The sequence below is a fragment of the Blennius ocellaris genome (genome assembly GCF_963422515.1).
Source record: "Blennius ocellaris genome assembly, chromosome: 12".
NCBI classification, from domain to species: Eukaryota; Metazoa; Chordata; class Actinopteri; order Blenniiformes; family Blenniidae; genus Blennius; species Blennius ocellaris.
In genome coordinates this window covers 5,502,939-5,518,660 of record NC_137661.1, presented here as the reverse complement: position 1 = coordinate 5,518,660, position 15,722 = coordinate 5,502,939, and the positions used below count along the sequence as shown (strand labels likewise).

Here is a 15,722-nt window from a genome sequence, read left to right as displayed (position 1 = left end):
ATTTTGCATTTGGGTCCGAACAGTGTGCCATCAGTGATGGCACAAAGGTGTCTTTATATTATTTACTAAATACTCCAGGGAATTATAGAAACAACTTCACTCAAACTGAGTTTCCAGCAAATGTGGGTCATGCAGCAAGGCAAAAACACTTGAAAATGCAAAGTCTGTTCACAGAGGAGATATCCAATGTCCAGAACTGAATACATAAGAAATGCTGTGAACATACATGGTGCACACACTTTGGATGACTAAACACCATCGCACGTGGTTGATGCAACAAGTCTTGAGGTCTATCTATCTACTGCCAGTTCTTCTGTGGAGACAATCAGTGATTTTTCTATTGTTTCCTTTATCAAACAAAGTGCCACAACCAACTCAGTGTCCCTCACCGAAGACTGCAGCAGACCGAAGTAGGCCAGGGAAGCCATTGCTGGGATAGCCGTAGCCGTTGCAAGCAGCTATCATCAATGTTGAAGAGTTAACCTGTGGCCCGAGACTAATTCCTCTTAATTACTCAGTTCCCCTCTTGGTTGTCTGCCAGCCTCAGTGCCTCTGTGCACTTCCACAACGCTACTATGGAGGCATACGGGAAGAAATACGCTGACATTAAATAGTATTTTACTTAAAAAAAACTAATTTGTAAACATGTTTAAAATGGGCAAATAATGTGGGGGGGAAGCATATTAGGATTGTTTGTTTTTTTGAAGGATAAAAGTAAATGTGCCTCATACAGCATATGTATATTTACTGAGCAAACACTCACCTGTGTTTGATTTAAAACAGGCTTTAAAACTTAAATATGATGTGCTTTCAAAAGACAAAAAAAAGAAAATGTTAAACTGTTACCTCCTGGTGTAGATTACATCATTTTAATCAAAATTTGTTCTGAGTGAACTTGCAACAAGTGAATAAAGAAAAAGAGTCTTCAAACTACATGTAATACAAATGAATATACATTACATGGATTGCAGATGGAGAGCTGCAGTTGTCCATTTCCACATGTAGCCAGGTAGAACAGCGAGCGCCACTATATGCAAGGCAATCCAGAGACCCACTCGCTTCTCTGCAACAAGTGTGGATCTGGCAGATCCAAGTCAAAAGTGAAGTGAGTCAACCTGTGACCGCAAACTACGCTGCTGTGGGAACCCTGCTGCAGAGGCGTGTCTTTGTGCTCAGTTGGCCTACAGCTGCTTGAGGATTGCTCTCCGTCTTCTTCCCTCCTCTCATGCCTCCTCAGTTGATTAATTTGTCGGCCGTGACCCGTCCTCACAGTTACATCACAATGCCAGCTGGACGGTTGCACAGACGGATGGGTCGGCGGAATGATGTGGCGTGGAGTTCTCTGGCAGCGGCGAGTAAAACAGCTCACCAATACCAGGTACGCGATGACCCAACGTGGTCTTGCAGCGCCTGACTTGCTCTCTCTCCCTTCCCTTTGTGCGTCTCTGTCATAGCCTTTTTTTTCTCCCTTTCCCCCTCTTTGTCCATCTTAAAATAGCTCCACCTCTGTAAAGTCTATTAGCAGCCTAAGGTAAGCCTCTTAGAGGAGACTCTTGCTCTCTTGGTGCACAGGAGGCCAGTGACACTGAGGAAGACTAAACAACAATTGTCCACTGATAAAATCAGGGTGGGACTTAAGACTGGATATACCAGAGAAGTAAAGAGGATTGGGCTAGATAGAGAGGAAAATATTGATAGAGTAGAAAACCCAGTCACAACAAGTCCTCCCAAGTATGCATATTTACACACATCTACTATCACAAAATAATCCACAGCAGTATTTTTATAATTTTTTTCATTTCCATGTGTAGATATTTCTACTGCTCCCTTTATTTTTGAGATTAATTTGATTTTTCAAAGTCCCTGTAAGCTGCAATTTCTCTGAGTCGTTGGTGCGACATAATAGGATTAACACCTGTCGCTCATACAAACTCGAGAAAGTCATGTTTTCATTGTTCAGAAGAAGGAAAAAAAGTAATTCAAGCAGAATAAAAACCAATGCATTGATACTTTCTCTTGTGGTAATGGAGCAGTTCTGAGCAGAGGGAACACCCTCTGTTACTTTAAGCCATTACCTTAATGAGATAAACAAGTTTAACCAGATAAATGTGAGATGGAATCCCTGCTGTCTGTCTGTAAATCTGCCAAAAGACTGCAGACTTATTTGCATCTGAGAGCATGTGTGCACTAACACGTTCTATCCTTCCATCAGATCGCTCTGTCTTACGCAAATGAACATTCACCGTCTTTCTAAATTGTTTTCTTCAACTGTTGCATTGTAACAGGTTTGTGTAAATGTCTGAACTTTTCAGGTAAGATCAGACGGAGAAATGTCCTTTCTATAAGCCGCCTCAGAGTCCCTGGTTTTTCCTGACAACCATCAAAGCGTCCAGCAGATATAACTTTGTTCAGTCGTGCTATTATTTTCCTGTTTATTAAGCAAAAAAATCAGTTTGTAGTGTTAATGTCTAATCCTGGTTTCTCACAGGCTGAACTGTGGGCTAATGGGTTAATGGGTTAAGTCAGCTGACAGAAACATAAACAACAGTAGCAATGGGTGTTTCCTTCTGATGAGTTTATAACCAACCTAGCCAATCACATTTTTATAACAGTTACACTGGTGATAGACCAGTGTAACTGTTATAAAAATGTGATTGGTATCATTATTTTCCTCACTGACCCAAGCAGGAAGTAAAATATATTATACTCAAACTAAAATTGCAATGCCACTGTCACGGTGCTATGGAGGAGGGGCCTCAGATGCAAGACTGTTATCAAATCCAATAAATCTGACCGGTTTTAATCTTCTATGAACATTAGCAAGAGAAAGAACATCTGCAAGATTGAATAATATAACAATAATATTATTATTATTATAATAATAATAATAAATCCACCTATAAACAAAATATTTCTCGTGTCAAAATCTAAACATATATTTCTTGACTGGAATTAGTATTGAGACGGTTGTACTAGTGGAACTCAAACAGCAGTTTGCATTCTTTCTACAGGAATCCAGTGAGCCAGACCTGTGGCCAATTCAGTACAGTAGCAGTGCAGCACGCTTTGCCCAGGCGCAACATGGAAACTCCACACAGAATGGTTTGTGCCAGCAGCAGACCTGGGGTCTGCGCTCCCCACTACAGCTCTACAGAACCTCCCAAACAAGTCGCAAACATTTAACTCACTTTGCCAAAACCTACCCTGACATGAGTGCCATGGGATCAACAGGTTGGTTTTTTTTTTATATATAATGTATCTTCTCTTTAGATACATAGACCATACCGTTAGACCATGGGAGATCATATTGCATCAACAATCCATCTTACACAACTTGCTGTTCTCAAGTGGAATTTCTAATCTCACGACGATTAGAACATAACTGTAGAATTAAAATGCTTTTATTTCCATTTATTCTTAACATATTGAGTAAGATAGATAGATAGATAGATAGATAGATAGATAGATAGATAGATAGATAGATAGATAGATAGATAGATAGATAGATAGATAGATAGATAGATAGATAGAGCAAACCTAAATACATCAACCACACTCCAATTCATACAGTACTATTTTGTAGACATGAATCAAATGTGTTAAATAAGTTAAGCAAGTGCAAAAAAGTAGGTTATTTTAACCTACATGAAATTAAGGTTAAAATGGAATAGAGAAAATTGATAAAGCGATAAAAATGATGATTATGAGTGCCGTGCATGAGTGAGTTCAAGAGGCAATAAAAGGGTCTTCTTGCATTGGGGAGAGCATAACTTTATGTTGTAAAAAAAAATGTTACGATTGTTCTAAGTGTGACGTGATGAAGTCCAGGTCAGCAAGTAAACACTGTTTTACATTTATTGCACATTCTTGCTATTACTGATAGATACTTGTGGTAGGTATACAGCATTGCTTTAAATATCTCATATCTCATCTCTCTTCTGGCTTTTAGCACCAGTCAGTCAGTCAGTGCATCAGTCTTTTGAAGTGTGTGTCCTATCAACCCAGTTTCCTGTCTCTCTCTGGATGTCACATGTTGAGAGACCAACAGCTGACCAACAGCTCGGCAGTCCCATTAGAGCCGCTTGACTAGAGCAGTCCCCTCCTCTAAGATGTCACCTTTCAGTTTGTTCACTGCAAATTACAACGAGCAAACTGTGGAATGAGCCACCTGTTACCCACTGTGTTCAGCAGATTACGTACATGTGCTCACCAGTTTACTAACACCTACCAAATCAGTTCTGTTTAGAGCTTCATTTAGAAGTAGAAATGCTGATGGAGGTGCTCCGCATGACAATCACATGCTGTCCCTGACAGGTTACATGGATGAGGACAATAATAGAAGTTGTACAAAATGTATTAACTGACATTTAAAGAGATGGTAATGAAGATTAAATGAATGAGAAAAAGAAAAAGAAAAACCCTGATCATTTCAGTAAGTAAACATGATCTGATGATGTATGACCAGCCTCCCGTTCTGTCGTGTCCTGACTTGAGTCACCCTCACTACCGTCCTCGCTCTGCTCTTGTGTCTCACCTTCGTAGTGAGGATACAGATGCAGTCCATCCTCCTCGGTCCAACTGCCAAACTTTCATCAAAGAATCTTCCGAGGCAACTTTCCAGTTCCTCCGCTCAGTCGCTTGTTGCTGTTGGTGGCATCTCTCTGCCGCCTGGCGGTCCCTGTCTGCGCCTTCTCCTCTCTTTCTTTCATGCTCAATCTCTCTCCTCCCTTCACCATGTCATCTCCACCTGTCCTTTCGTCGGAGCAGCCAGAATGGACCTCTTCGCTAAAGCAGAGGCCGACTCAGAAACATGGCAGCTGTCCCGCTGCACCTCCACCCTACCTCTTTGTTTTCCAGCTGCTGTCTTGGTTTTACGGCAGCTGGTAGCCACATTTTGACCTCGGAGAGTGCATGGCTCAGAATATATATCGGCGACGCGCACGAACACAACACGCTCAGCTCACGCACACAGATTTTTTTTTTAAAAAGGCAAACGTCTACAGACAGGCGCAGAAATGAATACACATGGATGCACAGGCAAACATTCACATATACAGACACATACACACACACACACATACACACAAACACACCCACACACAGTTGTATAGTACACACACATACACGCACACTCCACTCTGCTGTTTTATCAGGTCAGGTCTCTGTTTGGCAGGAGTGGGGGTTCGACTGAGTGAACAGTAGCAGCAGTATAGCAATACATGCTCTACTTTCAACTTTGGCTGTGTGTCAGTGAAGTCTGAGCTCCACGTGCCACCCGGAGCGTCCCACAGAGATGGGATTTCAATTCGTATTCAAAATCAGTCGGAAATATGTGCAAAGCCCGTACCTTGTGTACAAGAATAGAACCAGTAGAAGGAAGAGGAATAAGAAAGCAGATGCACATGAGAAAACACCATCCAGTATGCAGAAAGACAAGTTCTCCTAATTTTCCAGTTTGCAACGCTCCGATTTACAATCATTACTAGTTAAGTTTTGATGCTTTCTACTATTGCTCAAAGTCTTAACTGCAAAATTCAAAAGGAAGTGTGACAACAATATGAATGTACCACAATCTGCGTGGGACAATCACCTTAAAAGACAATTATTTTTGAAGAATGATTGCAATATATGCTGCCGTTTGTCAGTTGTTCTTCTAATCTTAGCAGACCTATATTTGTTCTTGTCGTGTTTTGTAACTGTAAGTTTTTTAAATTATATATGATACATATTTTGTTCTTTTCCACCGCTTGAGCAGTCCCCAAAGCACTTTTCATTGTTAATCACATTCACCCATTCACACGTGCAACTGACATGCAAGGCGCTTTAGGCCATCCATTGGGAGAAATAGGATTCAGTGACTTACTCAAGGATACCGACATTATTACAACTTTCTGATTGAGAGTAGAAGCAGTAGAAGAAGAAATAGTAGTGTTGGGTTATCAATAGATCATAGTAATGAGCATCATTATAGTTTTTAATGTCTCATACAGTGACCAAAAACTTCTCCATGAATTCTATTAATTTAATCAATTAACTGACTTGAAAAATGCCTGATTAAAAGTAACAAAATGCAAAAACACAGCATGCAAGGCAGAGCATGACTGCTTCTAACGCTCATAACGAAATGAGCAAACTATATCTGATATGCTGTGAAACCTGTAAAAATATATCATTACAATTAACACTTTGAACAGCCTAACAAATCTACAGTCCAATAGAAAAGGGAATTCACTTCGATTGAAATCTTAACAAGCTCAACAAAACTCCTTCAGGCTCCATGGATTCATCTGGAGTCACTCCCGAGCAGCACAATGTGACTGAACTGAATTGATTCCCTTCCTCAAATTATATAATGCAATGCAAGCCTCAAACAGCCGTGATGAAAAGTGTCCATTTTGACCCAATTGACCCAAAACAACCCACCAACAACTTCTTTGTGTACGCACTGAAGAGTTGGCCTGTTTTACCCAGCATCAAAGCCCCCCCCCCCCCCCCCCCCATAATCTGTGCTGTCACAAACAATCTCCAGTCCTGTGCTTAAAATAACACTGTGACATGTAGCAGTGTTTATCTGAAACTTCCATTAGCAAAATGAATCCGTCTTATTGAGGTTCAATTACAAATGACAAGATGACAGAGTGAATATCAAACTGAGTGCAGACAATTCGTAGCAACTGTCAAAAAAACCTTTGTAGCCAAAAGCAGACACGATCATTTGGGAGAATCCCAAACTACATCCCACAAGTTTTGTTCACCCATTGCATACGGGAAAGTGTCAGAAAAGGAGACATATACGTATTTGTTTTGACTATATTTGGATCTTCAACATAACCACTGGTGATTCTGACGTATTCAAGCGTAGACATATCTCCTTTGTGTGACATTCATCTGCTGTGTGCCTTTTTTGAAGATCAAAGAAAATTTGACATGAAATATCTTGAAGCACAACTGGCTGTCATTTCTTTTTTTTCTTTTAATAATATCTGACATATGCAGGCTAAATAGTAATGCTATCAATCACAAAGAGAAATAACAGTTATATTTGGTAGCTGTTTTTTTTTTTTTTTTTGGCTTCTTAACAGAAACATCTTCCTTTTTTAATGGTGACACATTAGTAAGGCCCATGCATTGTTTGGCTGAGCAACAGAGTTGAATGTGTGGACTAAGGGATGGTAACACTCCAGGATGTTATACACTGGAATCTGACCACATGAAGGAATCTTGTGTTTAGTGTGAAGATAAAAATGCTCTGCTGATTGCTGGAATAACAAGGCTGACAATCATCACAGGCGATCTCAATGCACACAGATATTGACATGAATTTCAACCGGCATCAATCTCATATCTCCACAGTCTGCGACCAAACTCTTTGCTCCAAAATGACCTCATACAGCTCAGTTTATCAGAAACACGCTCTAGAATGCGTGAGGAGAGAAGATAAATGAGCGATCAGCACTCAGCAGTCCTGGCGTCAACCTCATTGGACACTTGTTGAATCCATGTGGGGCTTGTTATTGGTGCCAGAGTGACCAACAAAACCACATGGTTGGTTCCACATCAATGAGAGACCAGGCTGGTAAACCAACACCAGACTGATGTGCTAGGATTTTGTGGCTGGGTGTCGTCTATCCTCTTCATACAGGTGATTCTGTTTCGATGAACAGTTAAACTATCAATATGTCCTTCTTCAAATACCTTATTGAAACAGTAGCGGTTGCTTGATATAAATTATCAGACAATGACGAAGCTTAGGCAATCAAATTAAACAGAATTGCTGCCATTGCACCATTTTGGCATTAAAAATAGGAATTTATACGATGCATGATCAATCACAAGCTCACCAGCCAATCAAAAACACAAACTTTCTCCATTTAAAGTAGTTTGCTCTGAGGAAAAAGCCCTTGCAGCCCTGCTGGTGACCAACATGGCCAACCAACAATGGCTCTCACCCACTTTCAGAGAGGAGGTAACCTGGATCTCACACTGATATTAACAGCAGAGATATTTCCCACAGGTTTCCTCAGGCACGATCACAAAACAACAAGACATGTCTTACCTTGTTGGGGGTCAGTGGGCTTGTCGGTGGCCTCAGGCGGGCTGGGCCGTGGCCGGGGCTCGTGGAGGTGACTTTTAAGGGCCCGGGGCTGGTTGGACTGGGAACAGATCAGGGAACAGAGGTTGTATGAAGGTGAACTTTCCAAAAACTGTCAGGTATATTTAATTTCTCTCTATACAGAAATGTATTAAAGCAACACTCAGTGTTTCACAAGCTGTGAAAAATAGCTGTTGTGTTTAATCTGGAGGTATTTTCTCAAAAGTGTCCTCATTCAATAAACCAAGACAGAGCCAAGAAGGAGAATATTCACATTCTAAATCACAGTCACACTTCAGTCCAACAATTGTTGTTCAGCTGGCTTTATGGACTTGTTGTCAAAACATTTGCACTAAATGAAATCAGAAGGTTTTAGATGCAGCCAGTGTTGATGTGAAGTGACAAGTTACTGTAAGTACACTGACATGTTCCTTCATTCCATTGGGTAGAAATGGTCGAGTAACTTCTTAAATACTGAGGTTATGGTGACTACTTTTGCCTGCGTTGTGCTCAGTAAGCGAACATTAAAACGTAAATGCAACCAGCTCGCTGTAAGTAACAACGTCACCCTCCATCCACAGTGGAGGTGATACTGATACAATAATACAGTCTAATGTGCAATACAAGCTCACCAATGAGAGATTTTTTTAAAGAAGTAACGAGCTAGTGTCATTAAGCTCTGATCTTGAGTGAGCTGCACATCACCGGACATACCTGAGTTGGGCTCCTTTAAGGAGCTGTCCCGTGGGACTTGTGGGGCTTCGGACGTTGAAGAAAAATCTTCCCTGAGTGGGACTGATTAGACTCGGGCTGGTGGTGATTCCGCCTGATCCTGGGTCTTTGCTGACTGTAGGAGCTGCAGAGACGACGGCAGCATCCGGGCCATCGCTGCCGCCGAGCTCCGTGCTGGGACTGGTGCTGGTCGGAGGAAGTTTGTCTGGAGTGGTGGGAGGAACAAATCCCTGGATGGTGCTGGAGACGAGCGCCGAGACTGTCACCAGGTTGCAGTCGGGTGAGACGGGGAGGGTTTGTGGAGTTGCTCTATCTAAAGAGGTTGTGGGAGTAAGATTTGGCTTCGTTCCATTCAGAAATACTCCAGGAGATGTTTTTATAGAACCAGAGGGCGATTTTCCACTACTCGCTATGTCACCAGGAGAAGAGGGTTTGGAAGTATTTGGTGACGCTGACGTGGAGCCTCCAGGCTGGACGGGAGGAAGAGGAGCACGGTATTTAACTCTGGTTGGCTGGGACTCAGGTGTACTGGACGGTATTGTAGAGGAGGACACATTTGTTGGAGGACTTCCTGATGGGACTGGAGGGGCGGGGGCAGGGTACTTGATTGACCTGGGTTTGGGGGCCAGCGGTGTGCGCGGAGGTCCATCCGAAGATTGGGGACTCCGGGGGTCTGTGGACGGCTGTGGCTGAGACACTGGTTCTGCTGACAGGCTGAGGGAGGTTGGTCCTTTACCAGGTTCACCGGCCTGGCCGTCAGAATACTTGCTGTCTGCAAGGAGGGTCAACTCGTAGTACTCCTGGATATCTGGAGAGAAGATAGGTTTTAGTATATTTGCAAAAAATGTTTTGAAGATTGACCAGATGAGTACAATATCTCCATCTTTCCGTTGCTTCCTTCAGTGGCTGCCATGGTGGATCATCAGTCTCCATTTTATTCTCCCCACTACTGCTACACCGACTACCTCCATATCCTGCTTTACTACAACCATCATTGTTTTCTTCTTGCTTGGAAACGCCAACATCCTTTGTTTTGTATTAACCATCTCTCCTCAGTGCATACCCCAGCCATCTGATTGTTCCTTTTAAAAACCATCCAAGGGAATAACTGAACGAAGTCATTTTCTTTTATAAGATGAAACAGTAAAGGTTCAAACACAAATGATACTGATAAAATAAAAATGTTAATAGTATTGCAGAGTAGAACAACATGAAATGTTGTGTGTTTCAAAAACATATCCCTTTAGATGCTTTTCATTTCTTTGTGTCAGTTTTTTTTTCAATAGACTGAAATTGTCACTTTATACTTGATTAAACAACATTCCTCACATTTTTAAAGCATAGAACATTGACTCAACAACATTAATTGAAAAGTAATACAACTGGTTTACTGATAAATAAAAATGCTAATATGTGTAACGTTGTTTTAATATCACTGTCATGTCATAAATCAAATATAGTCGTTATGAACAGTATAAACTGGATCTTAAACACATATAATACAACGTGGACCTCTAGTGGCGAGACAAGAGTACTGCCACTATGGCTACTGGCTTTTCCATGTAATGTCTGGTCCAGTTTCTAATTAATGTTCAGACATACACACATTACAAATACATATGAAGCTGTCATAATCGAAGGTTTTTATTTCCCCCATTGTACAAACCACACTGAGATGTACATCTGCTATCACTCATACACACGGTTGTGAAATTACTCTTGTTTGGAAATGATGAATGAAATGAAAGAAAGCAAAAGTGAAGAAATGAAGACTACTAATCAAACGGTTAAAAAATAATGACCATAAAACGGGTAAACCCTGATGCATTTACTACGTGCAGAAACACTATACTCATCACATGCAATCAATAATAGTAGAAGTAATTTACCTGTATTTCAAATAAAGTAACAGTGCTGTTTCATCACTTTGTAATGACAGCGGCAACTTGGTTAAAGGTCAAAGTCATGTGAAAAACAGGAACTCTGGCTCATATTTAGTGAACAGGACATACATGCACACACAGGCATGCACACAAAACAAGGGTAGAAGCATGGGTGGGGCACAAAGCAGGCGGGAGCAGGGACCAAGAACCAGTTTACCGCCATGCACACACTCCAAAAAAAACCTAAGAAAACACACTGACAGCTGGCTACAAGGAAAGTGTGTATTCTGCTCTGAATGCTCTGATATCAATTTCCGGGTCACCCTGTGATAGCATCATGTAGATATTGTGACTAGAACCACCGAAAATCAAAGGGCTCCTCCTCAAACCTTTGAATCTCATTTAAATACTTAACATATTCCCTGTAACTTAGTTTTAATGCCTCTAAGTTCAGTTAAAAAAACACACAGACCAACATCCATGTAAATATTAACTGACTAGTGTTTATATCTGGGTTTCCCACAGGCAATAATAGCATGATTATTTCTAATTATACCTTTAATTTGGGTTTAAAATATAATTATTCATCTTCCGCACAGCTTTATCTAACTTAGGGTCTCTTTGGGCATGACTGGGCATGACTGTAGGCCATCACAAATGCAGCAGAACATTTTAAAACCACTAATTAACTTTTTTGCAGTAACTCCGGCATTCACAGGGAGAACATGCAAACTCCAGATAGTCTTAAAGCCCAGAATTAAACTGGGTAACACATGTAACACTGAGTAGGAAACACTTTACCATATGTATGGTTATTCCTCTGTTTTTTGCTCTGCTGTGTTGTATCTGTAATTGGTTATTTATGTGTGTTATGTACTTTTATAGCCTTTGTACATGTTGGTAATATCATTGGTTTTGCTTTTAATGTATGATTTTTTTGTTGTGGAATGACATCATGATCAAGCTCATGTGACTAGCCATTATACTTATGGAAATGCACATACCTCTCTGGTGAGCATTGTAAGAAAATTTACATATATAAGCCATAAAATGTCTTAAAACTTGTTCTAAAAGTTTAAAAGAATATTGTTCAACAGTATCAACATATTTCAAACATGATAAAATCCAGAGAAAGTTCCACAGCAGATTATATTTGGCAGAGGTTCTCACCAAGAAGAGCGGTGAAGAGTTGACTCTGGAAGACACTGATGACCCTGTCCAGAGACTGCTGAAGCTGCTGGTCCTCCTCACCCTGTTTGGTCCGGTTCTGGTTCTGCCGTCTCTGGTCCAGTTTGGCTCGGTACTGCTGGAGCAGCTCCAGGGCCCGCTGAGCATCTGAACACGTGATGAAAAAGTAGCACACACCTCTTTTATCTCAAGAAAGAATGCTGAAAAATTAAATCTCATAGTACTGTTAAGTGGTGGAGATTAGGTGCAGTACATTAAAACCCTTTATTTTGAAAGGGAATTGCTATGGTTACAGCTGGTCTGGATCTCAGAAGGTCTTTCACCTGACATCAACAAAGAAATAGTTTACAGTAATTCGCTCACGGCATTAAGAACTTAATGTTGTCTTTGTCCATTAATAGTTTGGCGGGAGTGTATTCAGTGAAAAGTACTTCACATTAAAAAAAAGTTTTATTAGGAACACTCTGAGCTGAATGTTCAGTTTAAGCAATTAAAGCAATGAAAAAGTATAATAAAACAGTTCATTTATCATGTGTTTGTCTATCCTTCCACTCATGGTGTTTATTGCGGCTGTATTTTTGGTGTTATTGTCTATTATAACACTTTATTCGCGGGCTTTTATTTTAGCCTGACTGTCGCGCAAAGGACAATGTAGTTTATGGAGGGGGCATTCCTGCTTCCCTGAACAGCTGATCAAACCGGAACCACGGACGAATCCATCACAATCCCACTCGGCAGAAAAACAATGTGCCAGCGTTTAACTTTACACATCAAACAAAACCACGCAGTCAGAAATATAAGTTCTCACGAAGCCAATCGGCTTTTTAATTTGAGATCAAATGTTTGCGTCTGGAGTTCACACATCTCGCATGTTTGCTATAGATTTGAAATGCATGCAAAAACAAGCCACAGGAATAAATCGTATGCTGAATTCACAATAATTGCTTGAATCGTTCCATTCATTTCTGTATATGTTCCTGTATAACACTCTGAACTGCGGGGTGTTGTTTATGCCGTAAACGTAAATAGAAGCGTCTCGCGAATCTGAAGTGTGTAAAAGTGAGCAGATTGACGTCGTCTCACGGAAAATAAAAACCCCAAAAGTGTTAGCGACTACCCCAAGGCAGGTGTAAATGGAGGCGGTGAAGTGGGTTTGAAAACGCACATTACCTTTCTGTCGCACAGGCATGGTGACGCGCACCCAAACGCGCGCGGTCCTCTTGGGTCCGTGACTCGCGCGTCTGTTATTACAGATGTGCGCGTCCGTGTGTCAAAACGCCGGGGACACCAAACTGTCGCCGCAGCAGCCAAACACCAGCAGACAGGGTTTTTTTTTTTTTTTTTTCTTTCTCCTAAACAGGAGAGACGCGTTCAACTTTCTGAAGTCTTGGAAAAACCCCGAGAGGAGAAGAAGTGACGCTGAGTCAGTCACAGCCGTGGACTTTGCACGCGGACCTGCGGCCTGAAGGTTACCTGTCGTCCCTTTGTCCTTTTTTTCTTCTTCTTTGTTTTATAGCCCCTCTCTTATCTTGCACTTTTAGTCACCCGCCCCTTCTCTCCTTCTGCCAAAACTACTTCTACATTTCTTCATTCAGGTGACTTGCTGTCTGACCGGTTGGTCGGTCCTGTGGGAGGATCTCTCTCTCTCTCTCTCTCTCTCTCTCTCTCTCTCTCTCTCTCTCTCTCTCTCTCTCTCTCTCTCTCTCTCTCTCTCTCTCTCTGACACACACACACACACACTGAGAGGCTCTTCATAAGAAGCTTGTGTCTCCAGCAGGTATTGTCATGTTAAGCAGACACACTGTAGCCTGCTCTGTTCTCTGCTGTCCACTGGATCCACGTCTCATGGTTCATGAGTGACAGGGAAGTGGGGAAAGTCCCACTTTGGGAAGTGGGAAAAGTCCTATTTATAGTGGGAAGAAATCACATGTATGAACACTGTAGGAATGGGAAATTGCCATTTGTTTTTGCAGAGTCCCCTAAAGCAACACTGGGGAACTTATAAATAAATAAGTAAAAGTTTAGTTGTTTGACTGACTTGTCTCTCTCACTCTGCTACAATGTGCAGGAAGTGACACTGTTGTTATTAATGACATGTGGCTCAATTTCTGTTTTTAAACTCTCAATACTTCTCTCCAGATCTCCAGAGGATGTGACGTCACTCAAGAAAATATATTGCTTCTTAATGCACTTTGAAAGGAACATTATTGTCATTATCTAGGAAATCTAATTAGCCTATATACACTATTAGCAAGGCAGGCTTACTTAAATAAACTGTAGTTCCACACCTCAACATAATATTGACTTTTACTCGTGTGTCAGTTTATATGCGTGAGGACAAAGTTGTTTGTCATTTATATGTATATTTTGGTGGGGCTGACAGGAAAGCTGTTTCATGTTGCCATGTGGACGCTAAAAGAGAAATGTGACTCTCAAAACTCTTTTCCTTGTTCAATTCTCCGCTGCACAGTCGCACTGCAATCTACTCAACAATGACAATAGATTTGTTTTGGGGTTGTTGTTTTTTTTACACATACTGAACTCACATATAGTTGCGTAACAAACTTTTTCTCCCGTTTCCTGTTTTCAGTCTCTTATCGTCAAAGTATTTATTTATGATGATCACATGCATGGGCACACAAACAAACAAATAACAACACCATGTGGGGTTTATAAAATGGGGCATCCAATTGAAATAAGACAGGTGTAATCCCATCAACAGCAAGGGAAAAATTTAATCCAAAAATGGTCATGGCGAATAGCGCATCGTGTTTACTGTGTTTACGATCATTGTCTGTACAAAATAAACTCATAGACACATTTACATTCTGTATTTTACGGCTTCTACATAAAAGGTTAGAGTTATGGAACTGGCTTTTTATAGTTTCTAATGGAAAATGTGAGTCATCCTGCTTTAAAATCAGCTGAATGGCGACTGACAAGGGTGGGGATGGCTAAAACACAGTTTTAAAATCTGTTGCTATGAGTTTCATAATTGCAGTGAAACACATGTTCCCATCATTCTTCACTATGCAAAGACACGTGAAAAGTGACATGGGTGTGGCTGCATCAGGTGATGTGAGGCAAAGAAGGATACTGCAGAGTCAACGAGCTGTTGAGGCTGTACTTCTATCACAGCATTCAACAAGTATTCAGTGAACAAGGAAGATGGTGTGTTGAAGGTATAGTGAACTAGTAGGTGATAGAGACATTGAGGTGAAGCGGGTATTGTGGCAGCATCCACTAGAAGAGTAGGCTGTGCCGGTTTCACAGGTGGAGGAGAGAAGCAGCAGACGGACTGAGGACGGTGAGCTGGACTGTCCTGCGAGCCTCAGGAGGAGGACATGAAGAATTCCATGAGAAAGAAAGTAAAAGTTGGAAAATATCTCGCGGGCAGACGTGGAGGCGTGAGGAAGAGACAGTGAGAAAGACTCATTGATATCTGGTCTGAAGACGAGATTTTACTGTTGTTTGTGGCTATCCATTAGCCACAAGCTAACTAGCCTAACCACCATGGGCTAAAACGGCAGGACTTCTGCTTTGGGTCCAGACCAATCAATGAGCCGTGTTTCTTCCGTTACTTCTTTACTTCCTCTCTGGCCAGTGTTTGTTTCGGGTGACAGCACCCCCCAACGAGCATTCACCCATACAAATGAAAGTGTGAACCCCCCCCCCCCCCCAAATGAACCGAGTCCCGGACTATCTGAATATGAAAGGCCCCTCGGGCTGCCAACTGTTTAACAAAAGAAGATTTTGTCATTTTATTTCTTGATTTATTGTGTTTAATTAGTCCTCTTGGCTAAGTGGCTCTGGTCACGACAATATTC

General features: G+C 41.4%; 1 protein-coding gene across 2 annotated transcripts in view; it reads right to left on the bottom strand.

The window, feature by feature from the left end:
- LOC308137460 (disks large homolog 4-like) overlaps positions 1-13,427 on the bottom strand; it is a gene marked incomplete at its 3' end in the record, with an annotated part of 123,502 nt that extends 110,075 nt beyond the window's left edge. For both annotated transcript variants that reach the window (XM_080506163.1, XM_080506164.1), the window contains exons 1-4: positions 13,066-13,427; positions 11,878-12,042; positions 8,807-9,632; positions 8,057-8,153 (exon numbers count right to left, since the gene is read on the bottom strand). In XM_080506163.1, coding sequence (XP_080362289.1) covers positions 8,057-8,153; positions 8,807-9,632; positions 11,878-12,042; positions 13,066-13,084 — 1,107 coding nt within the window. In that variant the 5' untranslated portion in view covers positions 13,085-13,427. The remainder of the gene's footprint in view (positions 1-8,056; positions 8,154-8,806; positions 9,633-11,877; positions 12,043-13,065) is intronic.
- Between the last annotated feature and the right edge of the window lie 2,295 nt (positions 13,428-15,722).